At 44.0% G+C, this 15,398-nt stretch overlaps 1 protein-coding gene across 1 annotated transcript in view; it reads left to right on the top strand.

Annotated features, from left to right (window-relative positions):
• The first annotated feature begins 691 nt into the window (after positions 1-691).
• The window catches only part of KSR1 (kinase suppressor of ras 1), a 204,794-nt gene continuing 190,087 nt past the window's right edge, over positions 692-15,398 (top strand). Inside the window, exon 1 of the mRNA XM_083174169.1 lies at positions 692-1,319. Within this exon, the coding sequence (XP_083030295.1) occupies positions 1,119-1,319 (201 nt within the window). The 5' untranslated portion in view covers positions 692-1,118. The remainder of the gene's footprint in view (positions 1,320-15,398) is intronic.

Below are 15,398 nucleotides of genomic sequence, written 5' to 3'. Positions count from 1 at the left end.
CACATTTCACATTGGCCTTCCCTCTGGAAATGGCACACATAATAGGTAAGTATGGTATAGTGGCAGCACAAATGTCATGGTCGCTCAAGCAATGACCTTTGGCCTCAACGGAGCCAACTTTAAAAAAAATATTGGTCACCCTTAATGGAATGCTGTGTGTAGACATGGGTATTGGCAATGCAAATATGACAGTGTTGTGATGTTCCAGACATTTCACTACTTGCTATCCCTGCTGATAGGCAGGGGTATCTGACTGTAATATATGGCCAATCTCTTTTGTGAAGTAAATGTGCAAAATCACACATCTTAGATGCATACCAACACCAAATGCACAACCACAATTGATTTATTAGAAGATGTTCTACACCAATAATGATGCTAGGATAAATAACTGCACTGTAATGCTTCCAAAAAGATCTACATCACTTATTATTCTGAAGAGCAGACTATAATGACCCTGGCAGCCTGGACTTGCCTATTTATGTCTGCATTATCTATAAGTATGGTGATGATGAGAGCAGTGTCAGCAGCATCCCAGTGACATAGAAGTGAAAGTATTTCCCACAGGAGAAGACACCAATCAGCTCTTCTGCAGCATCTTCCCTAAGCAGGGCTGTGTGTGCTCTCATGCAGAAGACTACAAGCCCCAGCATTCCTTGCGTTTGACCCGAGCTCTGTCTGACTCTGACATTAGAAAGCAGAGAGAGGGGGGGAAGCTGCTGGCAGCCGGGGCTGAGTGCTGTTGCTGCTGCTGCTGTCAGACTATCTCACTCGTCCCTTCTTATTTACATCAACTTGCTGCCGCCGCCCCCACCGTGCACTGTAATAGCATCACTGCCGCCGCTGCCTGTCAGGCTGGGCGGCTGGGGAAGAGCGACCTAGAGCCGGGCTGCTGCCTGTAATCCCCACCCTGCATGGATGCACCGCCGCACGGTTAGCCCCTGTACCAATGCACAGCGTCCGTGCGGCCATGTAAGCGGCTCCTGTGCGGTTCTCGCCGTGTGACAGTGCCTGACAGTCACGCAGCGGCCGCTGCCATCGTCCCCGCAGCGCTGCCCTTGTGTTCATCCCTGGTACAAAGCCGCATTCCCCGCCGCACGCTTCCCGATGCCGAGGAGATGCAGAGCCGGAAGATGGTAGAGATGAAGCCGGGGGGCACCGGGCTGGGGAGCGGGGAGAGCGCACTGGCCCTGTCCGCCCGGCAGCACTGCGAGCTCATCCAGAACATGATCGACATCTCCATGTCCAACCTGCGGGGGCTCCGCACGCAGTGTGCCGCCTCTAACGACCTCACGCAGCAGGAGATCCGGACCCTGGAGGTGGGTAATAATGGGCAGCAGCTGCCTCCATGCCGCTCCCTGTCCTGTGAATATAGATAGAGGGTGCAGCAGTAATGCCCCGCAGCGGGGCTAGTAGTGGCTACAGGGGGCACTGACAGCCGGCAGCACACACCCACTACTGGCTCCCGGCTCTGTATAACGGAGCTGCTGCTGGGCAGGCCTGCGCCGGGGGCAGTGCCCTCTCCTGCCCGCAGCCCGCACCATTGCCATAAGCTGCAGCCGCCGCCGCCAGTGTGTGAGACAGTATTTCCCCAGTCTGTGTAGGGCGTAATCCATGGCTACTGTATGTGCTGGGCAGGGAGACCATCTCTGTCCTGCTGCTACATGTTGTGCACTTTGCTCTCTTGTATGAGCAATTTGTGCTGCATGTCTCTGGCGTAGGTGAGCTGCTGGAATGTGAGACTTATGTAATGTCTGTGATGCTTTATTTTATACTAGGGTTCAAGTGTTCTTTTTGTATCTAATTATAACAACGATTGTGTTCAGCATCTGAAACAAAACAGCACACCAGGAGGAATAGTAGTCACTGAAGTCATTGTTTTTACATTTTATGGGGCAGACTTGTAGCTTGTCTTTATGGCAGGTTTCGCTATGTCTCAAACTATGAAAAATTATGTAATACTCCTTCCTATATAACACATGTCTAACTGCTCTATAAGGAACTAGAAGTAGACGTACACAGTACTGTATGTGCTATTTTTTTTTAACATGGGCCCCCCTTACACTTGGGGATATTATTGACCTCATGATCAATGATTTGGTGTTGTGTTTGATCTTGCCATACAAATAACAAAATTGGCATTTGTGGTCAGAAATGCTGATTACACACACTGATATAAGCCAATTGTGAACAATAATGTTAAATTATAAACCCAGTCACAATTGATCAGATAAGAATCAGACAAGCTGAAATATATAAATTCCAGTGAGGCCAGAAAAGAGCCATCCTATTGGCCCCAGAGATGAGCTGCAAGATTTGTCCAATCAGGTTGCTTAGTTTTGTTGCCAAATTGGACCGAGTCCGAAACATCATGGTATGGCAGGATTGTACACTGTGTAATAGATTTGAACAATATCAATCAGGTTCTATGGGTTGATAAATGTCTGAATACATCCAGCCCTGGTGTCTGTCACTGGTGGACTGGCCGTCACTGGTTGTGAGTGATTGATACACATCAGTATGCAGGATTATGTTTTCACATTTGTATTCGCATATGCTTTGTACATGCTGACATTGCATTGGATGACTTTATTGGCTTTATTCCAGCAGCAGCACCTGGGCATCTGTCACAGCTCAGGTGTCTTTCCTAGTCCATGATATGTTGCTCATTCCCACTGTAAGCAACACTTCTCTGTGGTACATACTATGGAGAAATGGGTTAAATTTATCAAAAGCGTAGTGTTTTCTATGCAATGTGCAATCTTACCGTGTGTGTGAATAAGCCATTACAATATGTTATCCAGAAATGATTGCAATGTTGAAATATAAATTGATGATGGGAACCATCAGCGTGTCACCTTGCTATAAATCCGTTTCTTTTATTTTAACTTCAGAGGGGAACCGTACCATCCAATATAAATAACTTGCTTGATATATACTGCAGATCTCTTGACATCACATTGCATATATAATGCAGGGATTACAATGGTCTAGAATAGATAATACACAAATAATGACATTCTAACCTGTTTGCACACTATGTTAACATAGTAGTTTTACCAAATTATTCCCGTTCATACAGAACAAATGACCAGCAGGAGCTTTAAAATCAGCTTTTTAGTATGTATACCCTGATGTGTTGGTGGTTTACTGGATGCCATTATATTCCTGTTAAAGGCAATCAAACAAAGTAGTGTTTGCTGCCAGTGCGAGCATGCCAATGTTATGTAACTGATACACCAGATATATCATTTCTATTTGTTTTTATGTTTCATATCCTATATCTACTTTTTGTAATATTCAGTAACAAAAGGTTGACATTGGGAGTTACTGCAATCACCAGGGAAAAGCTTTTGCCAAAAAGTCAACTTTTAATACATATGACGTATCAACAGGCATAATACTGGGTACATGTAAAGTGTTTTCAATTGATAAAGGACCAGTTTTCTTTACCCTATGGAAAATCAATGCTGAATAGTCTTTTTATCTACATAGGACCTACATGTTTGGAAAACGTGTGTGTGTGTGTGTATATGGACAATAAAGCATACTGGCACAGTTGTAGTATATAAGAATACAGAACTTTTTCTGAAAAGCAAATCCTTTCTGCGGTAAATTTTTATTAAGTTCTATTCATTATGGGATGTCACCCATAGTAACCACACAATTCTAGTTATTTAGCATATTATAGAAGATAATATATAGAATCTGGTTTGTTGCTATGGACAACATGCCATCTTCAATAAAAGTAAATTTACTCCACTGTGTCCCACATCATGCTTATTCTGTGCAGTCAAACAATCCCGACCATCAGTGGCATGCGAGCAGGCTGTCATGCTTGCTATGTGCAGTATATTAGGCACATTCAATGAGCTGCAGGGTAAATTCACGTTCATGCTGGGGAAAACCCAGTATATATTTGGATTTTGTGTTTATGCATGGGTAACAGCTATTTAATAGAATAGCCTTTCCCTGCACTGCACAGGAATTAGCCGAATATGCCCTTTATACTCTTTTCACATCAGAAATGCTGGGTCCCTTCCGGGATTTGGACATGGGTCCTTCCTAGGAGCAACCTGGCATTTGCAATGTTTAGCCCCCACAGTGATCTGGCAATAAGCCAGGTTGCTGACCTCAGAATGTGGCTGGGGGAAAAAGCAGTGCTTGGAGCTGATGCTGCCTCCTCCCTATATTGTAAACGGGACCTGCCTCGCTCTACTTGGTTACCCGTTCACACCGCACATCTACCCAGGTTATTTGTGCGATGTGAAAGAGGTATTAGTGTTTCTTTTCTTTACTCTTTGCTAAAACCCATCCACTCTTTCTATGTATTACGCCTTTCACATCGCAAAGCCAGGTTGGACCTGGGATTGCAATCCTCGATTGGACCTGGCTCTGATCCGGGTCCAGCGATTTCACATTAAAACCGGGTCACCCATTATACAGAGGTCAACCTGGGTTTAACCCTTCTTATAATACTGGTTGAATTGCTGGGTTATAAGCTTTGGTGCTTTCACATCACACCTCGACCCGGGTCCATAATTCACCAACCTGGCTATAACCCGGGACCGAAGTGCAATGTGATAGAGGTATATATGGCAATACACAACTGAAGGCTGCTATGTGTTCATGCTGGTTGTATCATACAGACGGAGCTGGCTCCATCCTCGCAGGGGCTGGCGATTCTATCGCCAGCGGCCGGCCCTCGCCATGGGCGTGTGCGCACGAGATGCTCGCGTGGCTACATGGCTTTCTCCGCCACCCGCCGCCTCCCCCGGTGCCCCTGCCGCCCCGCCATCCCTGACGTGGAGACAGGCAGGGACCCTAGTGGCGCCGTTTGGAAACTGGGACACGCGTTCGCGTGAGATGCGCGCGCGACCCAGTCAGATGGAGCACCTCTGCTCCAGCGATCGCCAGTGCAGGCATGCTGGCAATCCCTGGGCAAGAACTAGAGGCATCTAGTATGGGCAATAGTTACACTGAAATCCTTAAAAGTTCTATCTCTAATAGTAACCTTTCTCCTCACCCCATCTAGTCTACATAATTTTAAAAATTATATATATATATATATATATATATATATATATATATATATATATATATAATCTATATCTATTTGGCACAACAAGGGGTCTGTAGCACCATACTGAGTGTGTAGAACAGACATTGTGAACAGCAGCTGCTGTCATAATACTAAAATGTGCAGCAAGGTAATAAATACATATATTATTTGCAGATGTATATTGCACTTTGCTGAACTTTGAATCTCCTCCCAACAGATAAGGGAAAGTTATTTTGTTTGATTTTGATGTATATCACATCATTTGCATATGTGAAAACTGGTACACATACTTACGCTTTAGTTCAGAAAATGAATTGAAACATTTGGTTGCTGCTTGTCACAGCATTTTTGTTCTCTTAAGTATTCTCAACTGTGTTTCCTGTATGTGAGTAGGCTGAAAGCAGGATGGAAGCTAGAGATTTTACAACTCAATTGTTGCAGCCTATTGCGGATGCTCCTACCAGATAACATCACTCAAAATGAGCAAAGCGTTATATACTCTGATGGAAACGTTAGGGGTTGATTAATGCTGAGTAGGAAAAGTTAAGTGAAGTGTGACTTGTGATATTTGCATCCATCAGCAGTCCTGGCATATAAGGCTATTTGTTATAAAAATGTCCCCAGTGTGTTTTAAAAAAAAAAAAAAATATGTGAATAATAGCGAACACACACATTTCACCGTTCCCCATCCGAAATTGAATACTTATTTTTCTAATTAATTTTGGGTGTTGTTCTCTTTAAGCTGGTTCAAGCAGGCTAGTGTGTCCATGGGTGGAACATGCCTGTCTATTTTGGTAAATAGTTGATAACTTGTTTGACTTGTGATCTTGTCATAGTCACACATATCATTGATGTGCAGACAGACTTATTACAGCTTCCAACTTCATAAACTGTTCTTGAAAAACTCAAGTTTACTATAAGCTATTATACATGTCCAAACATAACCCTATATATTTAAAAAACAAAATAATAACACGTTACTTGTTTGTTCAAGTACTTTTCTTTTACCTGCAGGCTTAATCCGTGTTGCTAGAATACAGTAGATGGTGCTCCTGCTGGGGCTTAGTGTTGTCTCAGCATAAAGGTGTTGGGTAGTTGGACAGGTTTCACATGTTTTTATGATATACTCAGGAAAACTACCATGATTACAGTAAAGAAAAGGAAATGGCTAATTAGAGGGATTGTTTAGTTTGTGGTTTGGGTGGAATTTAATGTTGGCCCAGCCAAGCCACATGTTTAACCTTATAAAAGCTTTCTAATGTGTCTTCTAGAAATCTTTCTGCGTCATTGCCTGTAAACTGTGACAGGGACATTGCAGCCACTTGGGCTGATTCTGAGTTGGGAGTTAAGCTAAAAGTGAGTAATTATGCACCTGAACAAACTATTTGGCAATGCTACGGGTGCTGTGGTTTTTTCAGCACGGAAGATACTGGCAGCTTTTGCAAGTAGCCCACAAATGTTGGTCAGCTCTATTTCTACACTGAAGTCTAGATTTCAGTAATGCTTAGCGTACGCTGGCTGATATATTGTGTGCTCAATGGTGGGTGTGTGTATGTGTACCCCCGATATGTCTGATCATCATCATACAGGCATATCACATCGGATGTGTAGCACAGCCGGTAGCTTAAATATCTGCAGATATATCGGGCCATATGACTGTGTGTGTTGACTGCCCATACACTTGCTGTGGGAGCTGACATCACAGCTAGCCGGCCAATTTAAAGTCCCTCCCAGTGGCATGACAAGGACCAACATTAAGAAGTCGATTGGCAAGTGTGTATAGGCATATAAGTCGCTCAGTCGGAGTGACGGTAGGTCAACCGACATATGTCAGGTGTGTACCTATCTCTCTCTGTCCTAACATCTACCCCAATGGCAGAGCAGCATTATTTTTCCAAGGTGCAGTTACATTTTTCCTTTTGGCCCCACTTTTTTTAAATTCTTTTATTTAGCAACCTAGCCTATGACAGTGACACAGATATAAAGAAATCATTAAGTATAAGTATTTCTATCTAAATGAAGTGAAACAAATAATGTAGTGTTCATTCTAGCAGCCTGCACCTTTCAAAATTCATGCAGTTCCTCTTTCCTGTCTGGGGTGTTGTTGTCTGCTGTGGTGTTTATAGCACAGTCTGGTTTTCATCTCATTACAGACCAGACTGTGCTATAAACACCACAGCAGACAGCGACACCCTAGACAGGAAAGAGGAACTGCATGAATTTTGAAAGGTGCAGGCTGCTAGAATGATCACTTTAGTGATTTAACAATCATAGGCGTTGATATAAAGCAATGTAAATAGTGCTGCGAAGGAGGTGCCGTAGCTATTCAAAATACAGAATTTCTGCTTGCAACTCTTGAAGTGTTTCCAGAAATCCGACTAAACTAGTGCTGCAATGCTATTTTCTGCCTTTAACATGGTGCAAACAGCATTGCAGCAGGCACAAGTCAGCGAATGCCAGTCCTCACAACTAAACACCTGGTTTCAGGTGCAAAAGAAGCCATCTCCCAACTAACGATAAGAACAAATTAATTGATCTGGTACATCCTTTACGTCGCTATTAATGATGCTTTGATTGAATTGACCCCATAGTACACCCTTTGTGATGACAACTCCCTATGGGGGAGATTCTGTAAAGCAATAATGCGGTAAAAACCCCGTTATCTGGGTTTTCACCACATTTTGATATGCAGCAAAACCCGCACGGCGGGTTTTTGCTGCGAGGGGTATAGCCAGCAAAAGCTGGCGATACCCCATAGAAGCCTATGGGCTTCTTAACGCGACCCACGCCTCCCCGAACGGACCCCCGCCGCCTCGCGCCGACACCTCCCCTCACCTGCTGTGTCCAGGCAGCACAGCGTGTGCTGCCTGGACCTTTGACCTCCTCCCTGCACTGTATCCTCTTCCGGGTGCAGGGAGGAGGAGGAGAGGCCCCCGGCAGCAGCAGCCCTGGGTAAGGGAGGGAGGGGGGAGCCACCGGGACCCGCAGCACATCGCCGGCAAGATCGCAAAGGACAGCTCTTAACGCAAGAGCTGTCCTTTGCCATAATTATCGCATATGTTACAGCATATGCGATAATTAGGTGTGCGGTAGCCAGCGATGTGCGGTGGTAAGGGGACGCGGATGATAGAGCATCCCGCCCTAAATATTTAAAACGTATGGATCTGATGCTATTTACCTACACTGATATGTCAAAGACACACTGTATTGTATCACACGTGTGCAGCACCGCACCATACTGGACATTCCCAACGTACTGGCACCCCTATACTGCACCTCCCATCCCCCTCCCGAAAACTCGAGACACCCATATTGACGTCTAAAAGGGGTACCCGAATAAATTGCAATCAACCATCCACCATCTGATCTGCGGGACGCCGCAATCAGATAAAGACACTTACTCTGGACAAACCTCATCCCCCTGAATTAAGGAGGACGAGCATACCCCCACAATCCAGCTTAACCAGGAGACTGATCTCCCAGGTTTGACAGGACTGGCTACAAGCCCGTCGATCAAATTTGGAGATTCTGGTACTGTTTATGAACATACACTAGCACTCGCTACTGTATCACTCTGGATTGTTTTATTCTTTGTTTTTTTATTATTTTTTGCATTCTTTTCATAATGTATATCTGTTTGGCATCATGATGTCTTACTTTGCACTGTATATATACGTTATCACCAAGTAAAATTACCCAACTATAACTTTGTGATCCATTTAAATACGCATAGGGACCAAGCTCAACACAAAAAAATCCTTTTTCTATGTACCATTTAACAGGAAGGCACAGTCAGACCTTCTAGTGTTTTGCAGCTAGTCCACAACAGTAACACTTGGTGCGCAGGTATACCACAACCTTTACATCTCGTATACCTCTGACTGGATACCGGCAGCAAGAGTGTCACATGGGCCTGACCGACATAAGAAAGAATAGGGACCAAAGGGCACTTGAAGTTTTCTCCACACTGACAGAAACATACCCAACACAGGAATTAAATAACAATTTCTGCGACACCTTCCTAAGACTAGAAAAATTAATCAACAAAGAAACAAAAATATGGTGGGACACAGAAACACTTAAACTGTATAAGGATAACAACACTATACCAAAAGGCCTACGGATAAAGAAAATCCCATCACATAATCTAGAAAATGAAGCATTCATGAAGGACTGGGAAGGGGTACTCAGAGACTGCTCAATGAGACTAATAGACTTACTCATTGAGGACAATAAAACTAAATTGACTTCACTAGCAACAGAGATAGACCAACTAGACAAAAACCTTGACCCATTCAAAGACAGTCAGGAATTCATCACACTAGCAGACCTGACCTCTACAAGACTAACAAGAGGAGAGACCCTACTAATAGAATCCAAAAAAAACAAAAAAAAGAAATTTATTAGAGACAGATTCACAGTACAACCAGAAAAGAAAAACCCCAGCATCAAAAACACTCAAAAACAGGCTAGAGTCATACAAGACAAATCAAAATTAAGATCCAGCCCAGTCTATAAGAGACTCAACCTTACGTACCAACAGTACATGACATCCCTTCACAACCAGAACAACCGAACAATAAAAGTTGCAGCAGAAGTAAACACAACACTTGACGAGACAATAAACTCACTCCTATCTGAGCACTCATTTTCCATACATGAAGTAGAATCTGAGACAGAAGACAATCTCCAATACAGCAATCTAGCAAGACTGTCACTAAAACAAGGGTGGGACTCCAGCAGCAGATACTCAATACTAGAGACAGATTCAACCACAAATCAGGGCACCCCAAATAAACAACCCAATCAAGAACTCATTAGCAATCAAGACACCCTAGAGACCAACAAGGACTTGGGGACAGACACATCGGACAACCAACAAACCCCACCTAGCGAGAGAACAGACACACAATCATGTGCCACCCTAGCACCCCTTTTTTTAGGGGTAAAACACAGGAAAACAAAAACAAAAATACCCCCGCTGATAAAAACACTAACAAGAAAGAGAAACACAAAAAAACTAGGAGAGGGTGTAGGGGAGGGTGCAACAAAGAAAAGGGCAAGACAGACCAAACAGAAATAGGTAAGGGGATCTTTAACCTCAGCAAACACACATTGACCATTGAACACAAAAAGCTTCTGGACAAAGGCCTGAAATTTGCTCCAACCAAACAGTTGGACAAATTTCAGACCTATCTAGACCTACACAATTTCTCTAGGAAATTGACTTTAAAAAAATTCTTTTCCAACACAATTCCAGCACCACTAAGAAACACAGACCCAGGAGACCAATACATACATACAAACCTGAAACCACAATCCACCTTCTTTCCAAGTCACATGAAAGGCTCACAACTCAACAGTTTTATCAAAATGGTGGAGAGAGATCTAGAACATCTTGACATTAAGACACAGGGAAACAATCTAACCAGGAAGGAAACTGAAGCTCTTCAGGATCTACAAAACAACCACTCTTTGATAATTAAACCTGCGGACAAGGGGGGAGGGATTGTAGTCCTAGACAAAAGTGACTACCTAAAGGAGTCACATAGGATCTTGGGAGACACTAACACATATGTTAAACTGAAACAGGACCCCACAACAAAATTTAAACAAGAACTCGACTTACACATACAGAAAGGATTCACAGCAGGCATACTGAACCAACAAGAACAACAGTTTTTACAAACACCCCAACCAGTGACACCAGTCTTTTACTATCTGCCAAAAATCCATAAAAATCCATCAAACCCACCAGGCCGCCCCATAATTTCAGGGATAAACTCATTAACATCAAACCTATCCAAATACATAGACACTCTGCTACAACCATACGTTTACAAACAGAAATCATTCTTGCGAGACACTACACACATTCTGGACAAACTACAAAACATCAAATGGGATAATGAACTTTGGTTAGTTACATCAGATGTCACAGCACTCTACACAGTAATAGATCACGACCAAGGTTTAAGGAGCACAACATACCATCTAACACAGGACACACAACTCACTTCAGAACAGATACATTTCACCATAAGCAGTATAGAATTCATACTCAAACACAACTATGTCTGGTTCGAGAACAACTACTACCTACAAACCACAGGGACTGCAATGGGCACGAGATTCGCCCCCAGCTACGCAAACCTCTTTATGAGCTGGTGGGAAGATCAATACATCTGGGGGAGGTGCGAGCTGGAGGCGAATCTCGTGCTATGGACCAGATACATAGATGACCTGTTTTTCATCTGGAGGGGAGATGAGACATCACTCACAACCTTCATATCACAGTTGAACATTAATGACAATAATCTAGCATTTACCACAAACTACAGTAAAGAAACAGTCAATTTTTTAGACCTATGCATCCACATAGAGGACCATCAAATACACACAAAAACTTACAAAAAAGAGGTGGATGTTAATAGCTATATTTTATCAACAAGCTGGCACCACCCAAGCTGGCTGTACCAAAAAGCCAGTTTACCCGACTAAGACGTAATTGCTCAAAAATGTCAGATTACCTAGAACAAGGGGCCCAATTGACCAAACAGTTTAAGGATAAACAATATAGCGATACAACTATCGACACAGCATTCCAACAGATAAAACAAACAGACCGAAGCGACCTACTCAAGTACAAAAACAAAAATAAAGACACAATGATGCAAGAAATACACTTTATAACACAGTATTCAAACCAATCAATCCAATTACGAAAAATTCTAAATAAACACTGGCCGCTACTATTAGAGGATGAGGTCCTAGCCGACCACATACCCCCAAGACCCAAACTAACATTCAGAAAAGCCCCAGACCTAAAACAAAAACTAACCAGTAACCACATTCCACCAAGATCAAAAATTCAAACCACAATAGACGGAAACCCAAGGGGTAAAGGTTTTTATCACTGCGGACACTGTGTAGGATGCAAAAATCAGAAACAGAAATCAACAAAATCAATCCCCACCTTCAAATCTCAAACTAAACACGAGGTCCACAAAATTAAACAGACTATCACATGTAACAGCAAGGGGGTTATATACCTCCTAGAATGTGCATGCCATAAACAATATGTGGGCCGTACTACGAGACCGTTGAAAGACCGCATATATGAGCACATCAGAAATATCAAACAAGGATATGAGGACCATAACCTATCTAACCACTTTCGAACACATCACAACAGCAACCCACAATCCCTGAGATTTATAGGGATAGAATTAGTGCAGCCTAACTGGAGAGGAGGAGACTATGTACATAAGATCAATAAGTCCGAATTAAAATGGATGTACGATCTAAAAACATTTGCACCTAGAGGACTTAATCTGGACAATGAGGTAAAAGCCATCATTGGGAAAAAATAGAAATAAAATCAAAATAATGGAAAGGTAAAAACCAGACACCTTGCCAATTACTGCACCTCATTTGAAATCCCCAATTGGACACTAATTCCAATTAAACAGCTTTACTGCCTATAGCTGGAAACACCATAACAATACAGAGGTGTTACAGACTGTATTGCACTAACAAGACTGTATTCACAAGAAATGTAGCCTTTTAAACTGACAAATTAACAAGCTACAAGACACATCTGAAATCAAGTAACTAATGAAGATACACACCTGAAATCAAGTAACTAATGAAGACACACATCTGAAATCAAGTAACTAATGAAGATACACATCTGAAATCAAGTAACTAATGAAGATACACATCTGAAATCAAGTAACTAATGAAGATACACATCTGAAATCAAGTAACTAATGAAGATTGACAGCTATTTGAGCCAATGAACAATCAGACACACGGACCAATGAAATGCTAAAGAGGGACATTTAAACTCACAATGCACCAGACGGAAACAACCTCCTTGAAGAAGGCTCTAATGAGCAGAAACGCGTTGAGGAATTACATACCCTGAGAAGCACTTTAGGACGATCACCCCGCGCTGCATACCATCCATCCCCCGGCAGCAGAGATTGAAGAGTCAGCGTGACCTGTCAGAAGTCGTCAGCGGGAGCGAAGCAGAAGACTCACCAATCGTGGAGAATCGGTAAGTAGGAAGCGGGGCTTGGTGACGTGAGGCAGGAGGGATCCCAGGCAGCACGGAGGACACGGCGCACAAGTCAGCTACCTGACTACGGCGACGTGCATCCACTTGCTGTTCTTACACCCGGAACCAGTCCAGATCACTGCGGCTGCGGCACACTGTATTGTATCACACGTGTGCAGCACCGCACCATACTGGACATTCCCAACGTACTGGCACCCCTATACTGCACCTCCCATCCCCCTCCCGAAAACTCGAGACACCCATATTGACGTCTAAAAGGGGTACCCGAATAAATTGCAATCAACCATCCACCATCTGATCTGCGGGACGCCGCAATCAGATAAAGACACTTACTCTGGACAAACCTCATCCCCCTGAATTAAGGAGGACGAGCATACCCCCACAATCCAGCTTAACCAGGAGACTGATCTCCCAGGTTTGACAGGACTGGCTACAAGCCCGTCGATCAAATTTGGAGATTCTGGTACTGTTTATGAACATACACTAGCACTCGCTACTGTATCACTCTGGATTGTTTTATTCTTTGTTTTTTATTATTTTTTGCATTCTTTTCATAATGTATATCTGTTTGGCATCATGATGTCTTACTTTGCACTGTATATATACGTTATCACCAAGTAAAATTACCCAACTATAACTTTGTGATCCATTTAAATACGCATAGGGACCAAGCTCAACACAAAAAAATCCTTTTTCTATGTCAAAGACACCGTTGATAATAGTCAGAAGAGTCAAAGTTCTTTTCCTCTGTGTGTAACCTTTTGTAGAATACCAGCACAAGATTGCTTCAAAGCTGATAAATGATTATCTGTAGTGTGGTCACACAAATGGGGTGATTAACAATATGGGAAAGCCTGAACATTTACAGATATTTTTCATTTTCTTAGATTTATCAATGCAGTCAATTTGGGTTTTACATCTGAGAACGACTTCAGTTCTAGCCTTGAGGTGCTATTTCGAAGTCTAAATAATGATAATGTTATCATATTTTATATACCACTTTTCTCCCAATTGGACTCAAAGGCGATTCGTTCGTTATAGGCACCCATTTAACACTATGGGGAGTCTATTACATCAGGGGTCCTCAAACTATTTTGCTCTGGGACCCCATCAGACAATAAAAATAATGACAGGACCCCAGCAAGTTACTGCAGAAGGTCATCACATCACATGTGAAGTCAGCAGACCGAATATGCGCAGACAACTCAACAGATTTTTAAGACTTATTGGGGCAGATGTACTAACCCCCCCCCCCCTTTGCGCTTCTGAAATAACGTCCCGCTTCTCCTGCATAACGAGGAGAAGCGGGCACTCGTTATGGGGAGATGTATTAACATCCCCCATGCCGATAAGGAGAGCCGTTATCCCCAGCGTTAACGGCTCTCCTTATCGGCTCCCTCGCCGCCCCGCACATGCGCACTCGCCGTCGCCCCCCTGCCCGGCTTACTGGGCATGCGCGAGATCTCGCTAAAACTGCGAGATCTCCAGCGCAGCCCAAGCCAGACGCAGGGCTAGCGTTGTCCCCATAGTGGGGGATAGGACAACGCTAGCCCTGAGGTGGCGAAGCGGCCGGGGCGAATTAATGCCTTGAAGGCTGTTAATACATCGCCCCGGCCGTTAATCCCTGGGGGGGATTGCAGGGACAGCCCCGCCGAGCGTAACTCGGCGGGCTGTCACTAGCGCACGTTAGGTGCGCTAGTAATACATTCGGGATAGACGTAATCCCCCCCCAGTTAACCAGCGTTAAGTGCATTTTTGCACTTAACGCTGGTTGATACATCTGCCCCATTGAATCAATGACTGAGAATAGAAAAGTCATCAGCCAGCTGAGAAGGTCGGGACCCACAGTTTCAGAACCGCTGCATTACAATGGCCCTTATTCTGATCGGTGCGGCCCGATCAGAATATGCGGCCGCAACCGTGCAGGCGAATCCCCGCCTTCCATACGGATCGCCACCTGCCGTCCGTATGCGGATATGTGGCGATCCGCATGAAATTGTACGGGGATACGCCTCCTCCATGGTGGGAGCAGCCCCTGCATTCGATGGTCGCCGAACATCGAATGCAGGGCCGCACGCTCCACCAGGTCCCGCAACACAAGACCACACGGACACTTGTCCGTGTGAAATCATGTATAGGGGCGGGCAGCTGACATCCGGCGATGTCAGATGCCCGCCCCGTACCCACGCGTCACGGCCTCATTACCATGCATACGCCCCGCGTTTGCATGGGAACGCCCATGAAACGGGGGGC

Source organism: Crinia signifera, chromosome 2 (genome assembly GCF_055691185.1).
Source record: "Crinia signifera chromosome 2, ASM5569118v1, whole genome shotgun sequence".
NCBI lineage: Eukaryota > Metazoa > Chordata > Amphibia > Anura > Myobatrachidae > Crinia > Crinia signifera.
This window is presented reverse-complemented; position numbering and strand designations above follow the sequence as displayed.